The sequence below is a fragment of the Phodopus roborovskii genome, unplaced genomic scaffold (assembly GCF_943737965.1).
Source record: "Phodopus roborovskii unplaced genomic scaffold, PHOROB, whole genome shotgun sequence".
Lineage (NCBI taxonomy): Eukaryota > Metazoa > Chordata > Mammalia > Rodentia > Cricetidae > Phodopus > Phodopus roborovskii.
Window position 1 is genome coordinate 20,166,837 of NW_026126541.1, and position 12,814 is coordinate 20,179,650.

The 12,814-nt window shown below is 41.4% G+C and overlaps 1 protein-coding gene across 1 annotated transcript; it reads left to right on the forward strand.

Annotated features, from left to right (window-relative positions):
- The first annotated feature begins 1,638 nt into the window (after positions 1-1,638).
- LOC127233445 (60S ribosomal protein L7a) lies at positions 1,639-2,512 on the forward strand. The gene has a single exon (XM_051199928.1). The coding sequence runs from the start codon at positions 1,660-1,662 to the stop codon at positions 2,458-2,460; it is 801 nt and encodes a 266-aa protein (XP_051055885.1). The 5' UTR covers positions 1,639-1,659; the 3' UTR covers positions 2,461-2,512.
- The last annotated feature ends 10,302 nt before the right edge of the window (positions 2,513-12,814 follow it).

Sequence of the window (12,814 nt, forward strand, 5' to 3'; positions counted from 1 at the left end):
TCACAGCAAAAACTCCGTTAGCTTTGTTTTGGTTTCTGGCTTCTGGTTTTTGGTTTTTTATTTCTGGTCCTACTATGGAGGACTGTGTTTTCATTTTGTTGGATTGAAGCCTTTAACTTTGGGTGGTCATAATTATGTGTGGTCATAATTGAAAAGAAAGACGGAAACATGATTTCATCCTAGAAAACAGGGAAAGTTTTCAAATTTCTGGATTCCCAGGTTAATGTTCACTTAGAGCAACTTATATTGAAGAAATTCAGCATTGTTTCAATTTTTTTTTTGACTTTGCACACCAACCAGAGTTCCCCCTCTTCCCAATACCCCACTACCTCTCCCCAGTCTCACCACCCCTATTCACTTCTCAGAAATGATAAGAAGAGTCAACAAAGCCTGACACATCAAGTTGAGGCAGGACCAAGCCCTCTCCCTGCATCAAGGCTGAGCAAGGCATCCCACCATAGGGAACAGGCTCCAAAAAGCAAGCTCATGAACCAGGTATAGATCCTAATCCCACTGCCAGGGACCCCACAAACAAACCAAACCATACAACTATTTCCCACGTGCAGAGGGTCTAATTCAGTCCTATGCAAGCTCCTGTGCTGTCAGTCCAGAGTCTATGAGCTCCCATGATGTAGTGATATATTACTTATGATTAACTAAAGCTTGCCTGAGGATTCAGAAAGCGAAGTCAGCCACAAGCTATAGAAGCCAGGTACACACCTTTAATCCCAGCAGCCAGAAGCTAGGAGGAAGTGGTATACAACTTTAATCCTAGAATTCAGGATTAAGAGATAAAACATCTCTCTGAGTTCAAGGCCACCCATATCAACACAAGAGTGAATCAGTCAAACCTTTAATCCCAAAATTAGGGAAGTGTATAAGACAGAAGCAATGTCTCAGTAGGCATTCATTCTCCAGCCACACTGAGGAGAGGCAGGAGTTTGAGACGTGGGGAAGAGCTCCTGCGTGGATCAGCCCCTTCAGCCTGAGCTAGAGGTGAGAACTAGTGGCTAGCTACTTTGATTCCCTGATCTTCAGCTTGAACCCAAATATCTGTCTCTGGGTCTTTTATTTATTCATGTTACACCATGAGCTTGGGTCAGCTGTCTCTGTAGGTTTCTCCATTATGATCGACACACAAACACCCTTGCTCATATAATCCCTCTACCCTCTCTTCAAATGGACTCCTGGAGCTCCACCCAGTGCTTGGATGTGGATGTCTGCATCTGCTTCCATCAGTTACTGGAAGCTTTCTGATGACAACTAGGGTAATCACCAATCTGATTACAGGATATGGCCAGTTCAGCATCCTTTGTTGCTAGGAGTCTTATCTGTGCTAGGAGTCTTATCTGCTACCTGGGGGGCGGGGGGCAGCCTCTAACACACAGGACTGGAAGGGAAATCCATTTTGGCTGTGAGAAGGCAGTACATAGCAAGATCCTCATACCAGATTAACCCTCAAAAGGACATATGGAGACTGATTACAATATACATATCAGGATCATAGGAAAGAATTATATAACTTTGATAAAACATTTTTATAGGCAGACTAGCCCCTGGTCTGGAGAGTTCAGGGTAGAGATGGAGTACATGAGCCATATCCTGTAGCAGGTAGGGACTTAGAAAAGCTGGGATAGCTCTTTTCTCCAGCCGAGCAAGATGCCCAAGGGAAAGAAGGCCAAGGGGAAGAAGGTGGCCCCGGCCCCCGCCGTCGTGAAGAAACAGGAGGCCAAAAAGGTGGTGAATCCTTTGTTTGAGAAGAGGCCTAAGAACTTCGGCATTGGGCAGGACATCCAGCCCAAAAGAGATCTCACCCGCTTCGTCAAATGGCCTCGTTACATCCGGCTGCAGCGGCAAAGGGCCATCCTCTATAAGCGTCTCAAAGTTCCTCCTGCCATTAACCAGTTCACCCAGGCGCTGGACCGGCAAACAGCTACCCAGCTGCTTAAGCTTGCCCACAAGTACAGGCCAGAGACAAAGCAGGAGAAGAAGCAAAGACTGTTGGCCCGTGCTGAGAAGAAAGCTGCTGGCAAAGGGGATGTCCCAACTAAGAGGCCTCCTGTCCTTCGAGCAGGAGTCAATACAGTCACCACCTTGGTGGAGAACAAGAAGGCTCAGCTGGTGGTGATCGCCCATGATGTAGACCCCATTGAGCTGGTGGTCTTCCTGCCTGCACTGTGTCGCAAGATGGGGGTCCCCTACTGCATCATCAAGGGAAAGGCCAGGCTGGGGCGGCTGGTCCACAGGAAGACATGTACCACTGTTGCCTTCACACAGGTTAACTCGGAAGACAAGGGTGCTCTGGCTAAGCTGGTGGAAGCTATTAGGACCAATTACAACGACAGATATGATGAGATACGCCGCCACTGGGGAGGCAATGTCCTGGGTCCTAAATCTGTGGCTCGAATTGCCAAACTGGAAAAGGCAAAGGCCAAAGAACTCGCCACTAAACTGGGTTAAATGTACACTCACTGCTAAGTTTTCTGTACATAAAATACAAATTTATCTTCCATCTAAAAAAAAAAAAAAAAAAAAAAAAAAAAAAAAGAAAGAAAAGCTGGGATAAGCTGGCAGCCAAGCCAGCTTTGATGTGATGAGTGATGAATGGGCATCTCAGTCATATGTCCTGGGTCTGGATCTTAACATCCCAGTCTTTTGCTGAATAATTAATGGTATGCTGAGATTGTCTTTGACTACTTCCTCTGTCACTAGGGCACTGTTGAGGAGAATGCTGATCAAGCCCAGGAAAGACAAACTGCTCCATTTGTTGTCCAAACTCTAAGGACAATTTGGGACTGGGAACATGCAGGTAGCAGTTGGAGCAATCTATAGCCTTTACTTGATTAGAAATCTGCTGAAACAAATGTATATTAACAGGCAGAAAAATGAAGTTAAGGAATTTTAAGGGGGGTATTTTTCTGTTAGGTATATATTTGAAATTTCCAGGTCTACAGTCCGGACAAATGGGAGAGGGGAAAAGGGAAGAGGTCCCACTGCCTGAAGACTAGGGAGGTGGGGAAACAGACTATTGATTGGTAGTACTAATTTGGAGTCCATTTTGACCTGTGAGAGGTGGTGGGTCCAAGTAGATTTCCTGAAGCTGATACAAACTTTTTCAAGAGGCAAACGTTTTAGATATGTTAGCATTATTATTGTTTGTAGCCTGCATCAAAATCCATTATTGTAGAAAAGGCAATTGACTCATGTCTTTGAATCATAGCAAGGTTTGGAAACATAACAATGGTTTTGGTTAAAAGCATTAACATTTGTTCCTTTATCCAGAAGATTGGTTGTATATAGATCAGGCAGATATTTACAGCACAATGAGAAATATTGTTAACTCTATACTTAGAAAACAACTGAAGTCTGTGACTGTGATAATAACAATCAGTGTTTACCAGACATAGATTAATAGCTCATCAGAGTTCTATTGGTTAATGTCAAAACTATGAACTTTTGAAGTCAATATAAAAATAGCAGAGGAGGAAAATATTTTAAACGTTTTTGTTATTTACATATCTCAAATCATTTTTATCATAACTTAAGCTTTTATGTCCTCAAACCTTATATAAACTTGTGCTTATAAGTCTTAAAACACCTTTCTATACCTTATAGCTTAAACTTTAAAATGTATGCCTTCTTTTCTTTAGTATTTTATCAGGAGACAAAGGTGGTTTACTGAAGTAGTGATTGTAAAACAAGTTCTTTTAAACAAAGGAGTAGTAAAAAGTTAGTTTAGGACCTGTTTGGTGGGTTTATTTCTTATTTGGACTCTGGTAGGTAGGCAGATTGTTTTAAGACCTGGAAAGGATGAGTTATAACTGGGCATGTAATCTAAATGGTCTATGTATCAATTAAAATAAAAAAGACTCATTCCCCAGACTGGTTACCTTAGCCTCTGGTAGTTTTGTTGGGGGCAGTAGTTGTAGGTCTTCAGCTGTCGCACAAAGCAGCATAGGCCTTTGGCTGTCAAAACCAGGATTGAGATTTTTCTGTAAAGGAACATCTTGAAGGACTGATCTCTCCTTAACCAGAAAAAGCAGACAAATTGACCCCAACGTGTACATAGTTTGAACATCCCTGGCAGCAAGCAAGGCATGGGGCAGTTTTATCTATTGTGAGAAGCTTAAACATTTTAAGTGCCTGAGAGGTAAGTAAGGAATTGATTACATTAACAAATAGCATGACTACAAATATAGTTCTGAAAACATTAAAAAATCTTGAGTCTGGGAGCTGTACTAATATTGAAGATGAGGCCACCAAAGTTAAATGAGCAGTAGCAACTTTATTTCATCACCACAGGGTACCAGAACATCTAACTAGTTAGGGGCATGGGCAGGTCATGTTCTGTCACCATAACCTCAAATAGAGGGAACAGGTCCCTTTTAAAGTAAAAGTCACAAGTGGGGGGGAGGGTGATATAAGAAAATAATTTTTATGGCTTGAGTTTAAGTCCTGGGTGACAGTACATTCTGGAAATTTACAACTTGTGATACCATTTTACAACTAGTAGTACAAATTATGATAACAAAGTGTTTGTACAAGCTTAACAGTGGGTTTTCTGTCAAGTCTAAGGTTATTTTAACATTGCTCTTGACACAGCCGGGACTTGTCTTAATTTTTAACCAACTGTTCTCATAACTGCGGAGAATATGTGAAAAGGGCTGGGCAATAGGAGAAAGGGGGTAAGTGGCTAATGTTTTTTAATTAATGTGAACTCCACAAGAATTTAATCATTTATAAGGTGACTAACCTAACCTAACTTGTATTTTTTTAATTATTCTTCACAGTTTACAATAAGTTAGTAGCTCTTGGACTTTGTGTTCCATCCCTGTTAGGTTTAGCCTTCAAAAAATGATTTTGAATTGAAATTCTTTCAGTATTGAAAGGAAACATTTTAATCATAAATACAATATATAGTGACCTGGCAATTTAAATAATCCTTTTATAATGCACCATGAATAAAAATAGGTGCAGTAAAGAAACCAAAATAGCTGTTCTGTGGGTAAAAGAGGAGAAAGCTTATTCCAAATTGTCAAGGGGAAATAGTCTCATGGTTAAATGAGAATTGGAGAATGTAGGCAGCGCTTAGGGAGAGGTAAGGAAGTTAAACGGAAGAGCTAAGAGGAATTATGAGGAAGCAAAGAGGGTCTGTGTCCTGGTAACAAGGGTTTCAATCCAGGATGACTCCAAATGGACTGAAAGACTTGTCAGATAGAAGTGCCCCAAATCAGAGGAGAGTGTCCCTCCCCAGGTGATGGGAAACCAGAAGAGCTAGAAGAAGCTTCCTGGCACATCGATCGATGTGGTTTTTCTAATAAAAGTAAACGAAACAGGGGACTCTGTTGTGACTCTAACCCAAAGAGAGGGGAGCAGGAAATGCTCTGAGCAGGAAAGGGAGAAAACGCTGGAGAGATGAGTAAGTAGAATTATCCCAAGTGTTGGGATTAAGGTAAAGGTGAGAGATCACCTTTTAGGATTTCCAGTTTAGTGGCAGAGGACTGGTGTAGTAACACAGATATTGTCAGCAAGGCCTCCTTTGTTAATTTCAGTTGAGCAACTGCTCACAAGCATTCTGCAACTTAACTCTCTTTCACCTTGCTGTTGGGCATGAGTGTCGCACCAGCAAACCCCATCGACCCCTTTTTATGTTCTCAGGGGTTGTATGGAGTGATTTACAGTCGGGCATTGCAGGAAAGGCCAATCAGTATTATAATACTTTGCTACCTCTTTCTAACACCCTGAATGAGAACAATGAAGGGGTTCCCTTATAAAGAGGGAGATCAGAGGGCCCCAGAACACATATGGACTCCTTATCATCTGCCAGTGCCTGCCTAAGCACACTCCCAACAGAAAAATGCTGAAAGAGGCATGTCCTTTTCTCTGTATACCTGTCCTTTTTAAAAAGATTTATTTATTTATGTATTATGTGTTGAGAACTGAGGCTGGGTCTATGATGAGTTATGGAACAAACCTTGGCTGAACTCTGGCTGTTTCTCTTGGCCATCAGTTATATCATAAAGATTTGATGATTTAGTAACTAGCCCTATTTAGCAAGATCAGCCTAACATATAACCACTAGCCCAGTTGCTATAGTAACCTTTCTTGTTCTCATAACTGCTGATCTTTCCACCTTGCCAACGCCCATTCTTTGTGATTTTCTATTTTCTGCTTGCAAGAACACCTGGTCCCCAACCATTCTTCTTACCTCCCCTGCCCCCTTTCCTACATCTTGCTCTGCCAACTGCTCCGGGTAGAAAAATAAAATTTGCCACTTGATCAGAATCCTGTCTTGTGGTCATTCTCTGCTTCTCCCTTGGGTCTTTGGGTTCCAGGATGAAGTCTTGCAGGTCGAGGCAATTATGTACACAGTGTTCTGTCTGCATATATCCCTACAGGCCAGAAGAGGGTACCAGATCTCATTACAGATGGTTGTGAGCCATCATGTGATTGCTGGGAATGGGACTCGGGACCTCTGGAAGACTAGCTAATGTTCTTAACCACTGAGCCATCTCTCCAGCTGTTCCTACTATAGCCCAAGTTTCTGCATCTAAAATTCCCTGGTCTGGAAACCAGAGGCTGACTGTTTATACAAACTTAAGAAAATCAGTCACCTGGACAGTGCTAATCTCAATTCCTTTTTTCTCAAGCATATGTTTAATGACATGAATGATGAATTATTTTTGAATGACTCTCCTGAGCCCATTTGAGGGAAAGCAAACACAAGGAAAAAACGGGGATGGGAAATATTGGATTATACACCCTTCTTTACTTGGCCATCAGTAGCTAAGGGGCTACAGCATCATGAGTGAGATCCTATCCATGGCAATGATTAGGAGATTGATATTGTGGTTTAATAAGGATCAGGAGAAACAAATAGGTCGAATAGATGTTTATTTAGGGATAAATAACTTACAACATAAACAGATGAACACCAGCAGGTTCCTGGTCCCAAGAATGCCTCCGGATGCTCTTCTGTTCCCCTGTTGCCAGCAAGAGAGCTCCTAGGGTCCCCTCCTCAGACCTAGTTCCCCTAGGTAATGTCCGCCCCTGTCTCCACCCCCAATGGGCATGGTCAGTGCCACAGGTGCGGACCAAGTGAATACCTCACTACAATTCAATTCCCCTTTTAGTCTAAAGAAAAGATTTAGGCTTGATACAAAACTATATACAAAACAGTGAATAATAATTGTGCTCTAAGAAAAAGAAAATCAAGAACATACAAACTTAAGACCTACATAGCTAGTCCTAGGGTAAAGGCATAACGGAGTTTACAATAGAGTTGTCCTAGCTGGAAAGCTTAAGTCTAGACCCTAATATATCTAAGTAGGAAGAGAGAATAATAATTGTGATAATTTAATTTTCAACCTCATCAAAGACCTGAGAAGGAAAATAAAAATTCTAGGTGGTCAAGAAGTGCAGATGGGCAGCTTCCAAATGGTAGAGTGAGGACAGAAAGAGGAGGCTAATGGAAGTCACCCAAGGTCTCACAGCAATGTTGGTGTAAACAGTTTGGCTAAGGCCAAGAGAACTTGACAGACCACTACAGAAGCAGGGAGGTAGAAAGGCTGTCTTACCCTGACTTGGCAAGGTTCAGCAGCCTTCTCTATTTGTCTCCTGCAAGCACATAGGACTGCATGTCCAAATCAGCGGTCAAGGTGGGGGCAGTTCTTTGCCCAAGAAGCCATTAGCTGAGGCGAGGATGGACTCCAGAAGGAGTGACAACAGTGCCCAACATATCTTTGGGAAAGTGCACGGTGCTGTCAGGAGCAACAGTGTCTCATGTCAATGGAGTATTAATATTAAAACATTTAAATGCCATGTTCTGCAGGTCTATGAAGTGTTTGAAGATTAAGCATCTATGTCTGACTAATCTCACAGGTATAGGAAACATGGGTGAAGATAATCTGTAATACTCAGGAACCTAGCTATAAAACTGGTTGAAACTTCCCTGAGTAAAGCAGGAACAAATACATAAACAATATAATATAGGAAATAAAATAATTTCTAAAGTTGTGCATTGTGATTATCCATCATAAGTATGAAACAATTGATCTCAGATATTATATCAGCTTAAATTTCAAAGGATGCTGTAATTACCTTGGGTATAATTTTGCTGGCCTGGAACTTTGACGCTTTTAGTTGCAGATCTCAACTTGTAGTAATTACACCTGGAGGTGTACCACCAAATAGTGTCCGGCAGCAGACGATCCTTCTGATCCCAATCCCTGTAGAATAGCTCTTAACAAACTAAGGCAAGTGCTTCGGACACCAGATATTGTGGTTTAATAATGATCAAACAAATAGGCCAAATAGATGTTTATTCAGGGAGAAATAACTTACAACATAGATGAACACCAGCAAGTTCCTGGTCCCAAGGATGCCTCCTGATGCTCTTCTGTCCCCATGTTGCCAGCAAGAGAATTCCTGGGTCCCCTTCCTCCGACTTAGTTTCCCCAGGTAACATCTGCCCCTGTTCCCACCCCCAATGGGCGTGGTCAGTGCCACAGGTGCAGACAAAGTGAATATATCACTACAGATTGACTCTTCCTTTTGACAATCTCTCTCTGGACTGCTATGAAACAATCTTTTTGGACACTATTAATATTTATTACTCTCACTGGCTAATAAAGAGATGACTGGTCTATAGCTGGGTAGGAGGAGGGTAGATAGGAAAACCAAACTAAGAGGATGCTGAGAGGAAGGAAGGTAGAGTCATGGGACTGAGAGGACTTTCTGTCTAGAGGCAGAGGGAACAGATGAACATGGCATGCTAATAAGGGTATCACCATGTGACAGAGCACAAATAAGAAATATGGGTTAATTTAAAATGTAACAGCTAGTTAATAATAAACCTGAGCTATGAGGTGAGCATTTATAATCAACATTTAAGACTCTGGGTGGTTATTTGGGAAACTGGTGACTGAGATGAGAAAACTCTGCCTATACTGGACAATCTCCAAGAAGAGATGACTCTCTCCCATGGACAATCTTCTTGATTATCCCTTCAATGTCCCTGTTCCCAACAACAGCCACTGCTGCTTGGAGACCCGCCTCCAGTAGCACAGGGCCTGAAAGGAAATCCATGAACATTTTTATCTGAGGGAGTAGAGGAAAAGACACTCCCATAGTCTCTTGGTGGTTTCCTTTTTTATTCTGTATTATTCTGGTTCTGTATTCTCTCACTACAGCTTATATACTCCAACAAAAACTTGCAGATAATATAGAAATTATAATGTGATTATATTCTATTTCTCAAGTAAATTATTATAATTAATACAGTTAAACCCATGTTTTAAATCATTTTTTATTTTAAAACGATCTTTTCCCATTTTATATGCCAATCCCAGTTCCCACTCCCTCCCCTACTCCCCACTTTCCCCCACCCACCCCATCCACTCTTCAGAAAAGATGTTTCCCATGGGGAAACTCTGACACATCACTTTGAGGCAGGACCAAGGCCCTCCCCCCATATCTAGGCTAAGCAAGGTATCCCTTCAAAGACAGTGGGCTCCCAAAAAGCCAATTAAAGCCCTAGGGAGAAACCTTGGCCCCACTACCAGTGGCCCCACAGACTGCCCAAGCCCACAACTGTCACCCACATTCAGAGTGCCAAATTTGGCCTTATGCAGGTTTCTCTTCTGTCAGCCCAGAGTCAGGGAGCTTCCACTAGCTCAGGTCAGATGTGTCTGAGGGTATCCCCAAAATGGTCTTAACCCGTTTGGTCATATTATCACTCCTCCCTCTCTTCAACTGGACTCTGGGAGCTCCATCCAGTGCTTAGCTGTGGATCTCTGCATCTGCTTCCATCAGTTACTGGAAAAAGGTTCTATGATGACAGTTCAGGTAGTTATCAATCTGATTACAGACAAGTGCCAACTCAGGTAACCTCTCCATTAATGCTTAGGAAGCCATGTTTTTCATATACCTTACATGATTAGAACAAATCCATCCAAAGAACTCACATACATTTACATCTAAGTAACTTGTTACAGTTTAACAGAGTGTGAGCAAGCAGGATATTTTTCTTAGTCTTGTCTTTTGTTGGCAAGCTACATATTGTGGTTACAAAGAATCAATCACTTTACTTTTTTCATGAAAGGTAATATTGTAAGGAAATCTTAAAGGAATCACAAATCTAAACATTTATACATGAAAACAGTCAGCTCTAATTTAAATCTTTAGGATGCACACCCATTCATTATTATAATATATATGAATATATATATATATATGTATGTATATATCAGAGGACTGAAGGAAAAACGGTACAAAGAATTAATCATTATCTTTGATCACCAACCACCCATAGCAAGGAAAGTACATCAGCTAGTAACAACTGGACTGCTTTGTATTTTTGACCCTCACCTAACCAATGTTTAACTCAGCTATGTGTCCTTGTGAACTTTAAATTGTTTTCTAGAGTTTTTCATTTCAAAACTGTTATCAAAAATCTAATCTAACCTAATGTTATTTAAAGACTTTGTTTCAGCTATGATGCACACTAAAAACCTGGGATTGTATTTCAACACTAAGATCAAAAGAATTCAAACCACCCTGGTTCCTAGGGACTCAGTTGTTTTCCTTGATCATTAACCTGAACTACAATGTTTGTAGCTCCTTAGGTGAAACCCATAAGCCTTCATATGAAACACTTCCTTGTATCTATTTTTAATCACAAAAAATTCTACTTAAACTAACATTATTATTATTAATTAGAGAGTTCATCTTAGGAAGAAATCATCATAATAATCCACAGGTAAAAATGTCCAGTAGAATGAATGGATGTTTCCATGAGATACACACACTACATTACAAACAGTGGGGTTCTCCCCATACCCATTCACAACATGCCAGAAACCAGAGAAAGATGATTACCAACAATTATCCCAAAAATTGAAAGAATCAAATTCATAAAGAAAACTATTTGGATCCTTCCACGCATTGTAAAAACAACACCCATCTCTGGAGTTCCTACATTCTACACTGATGCAATCAAATCAGGTAAGGCAAGATATAAATCAGAAATATAAGTAATGTAGTTCAAATCCCTTATTATTCTGTACAAAAGGCACAGAATTGTATGCCATTCTCATGGTACCTATGGATTTTACAGAACCCCTCAATATAGTTACTGACTTTCAATACACACAGAGAGTCATCTTACACATTGAGTCTGCAGAATTTTTTCCTGATAATACACAGATAACTTCATTGTTTATAAACTTACAAGATACTATCAGAAATAGGACTCATCCTATATATATAACACACATCAGACCCCATATGGGTCTGCCAGGTCCTCTAGCACAAGGCAATGATGAAATTGATGGGTTATTAATAGGAAGTGTGCTAGAAGCCATTTTGGAGATCAGTACGGTTGTTCCTCAGGAAAAGTGGAAATCAGTCTACCAGAGGACCCGGCAATCCCCCTCTTAGGCATATACCCAAATGATCCACATCCATGCAAAAAAGGCATGTGTTCAACTATGTTCATAGCAACATTATTTGTAATAACAAGAACCTGGAAGCAACCTGGATGCCCCTCATCTGAAGAATGGATAAAGAAAATGTGGCACATCTACACAATGGAATACTACTCTGCAGAAAAAAATAATGGAATCTTGAAATTCACAGGCAAGTGGATAGAACTTGAAGAAACCATCCTGAATGAGGTAACCCAGTCACAAAAAGAGGAACATGGTATGTACTTGCTCAATTATGGATTTTGGACCTGGAACAAAAGATCACCAGCCTACAGGAACTAGGATACATGGTGGATTCTAAGGGATTCATATAGGTCCCTCACAGAAGGGGGAAGGGACAAGTTCTCCAGAGCACATGGGGAGTAGGGGGGGGGGAGCATTGAGTGGAGAGGGAACTAGGGAAAGAGAAGGGGAGGAGAGGAAAGCACATGGGACTAGGAAGATTGAGTCAGGGGAGGAATAGAAGACAGAAAAGAGAGGGGGGGGAGAGAGAAAAAAAAAAACAAAAAATAGAGAGCCATTATAGGATTAAAGAAAAAACTGAACCTAAAGAAATATCCAGATACCTACAAGACTGACTCCAACTAACAATTTGAGCAACAGTGGAAAGGCTACCATAAATGCCCTTCCCTGATAATGAGAGCAACGACTAACTTATCCACCATCATGGAACCCTCATCTAGTACCTGTTAGAAACAGAAGCAAACACCCATAACTAAACACTGAGCTGAACTAGAATCCAGATGCAGAGGGAGAGGACAAGACCAGGCGGCAGAAACACATAGAGACAGCTGACCTGAACAAGGAGGAGCTAATGGGCCCCCGGACTGATAGCTGGGAATCCAGCATGGGACTGACTCAGACCCCCTGAACATGGGTCTCAGCTAGAAGGCCTGAGCAGTCTAAGGGACCTTGGACAGTGGAAACAGGATGTATTCCTGGTGCACAAAAGGACCTTGCAGACACATCCCCCATGGAGGGGTACTCCCTTAACTAGGAGAGAAGTCCTAGTCCCTACTTCAAATGACTTGACAGATCTACATGACCCCACCTGGATGGCATTACCCTACATGTGCAGTGGGGGGGGGGGGGTTAGAGGGGAGGGAAGGGTATTTTGGTTGCATTTGAGGGGGGATAGAAGGAAAGAGGGAGTGAGGGAAGAAGGGAGAGGGGAGAGGGAACTGGGATCAATATGTAAAATAAATAAATAAAGTTTTTTAAAAAAAAAAATAGACAGGTAGGCCAATGGAATCAAATCGAAAAGCCTGATATTAACTCACACACCTACAACCATCTGATTTTTGACAAGAAAGCTAAAAGTATACATG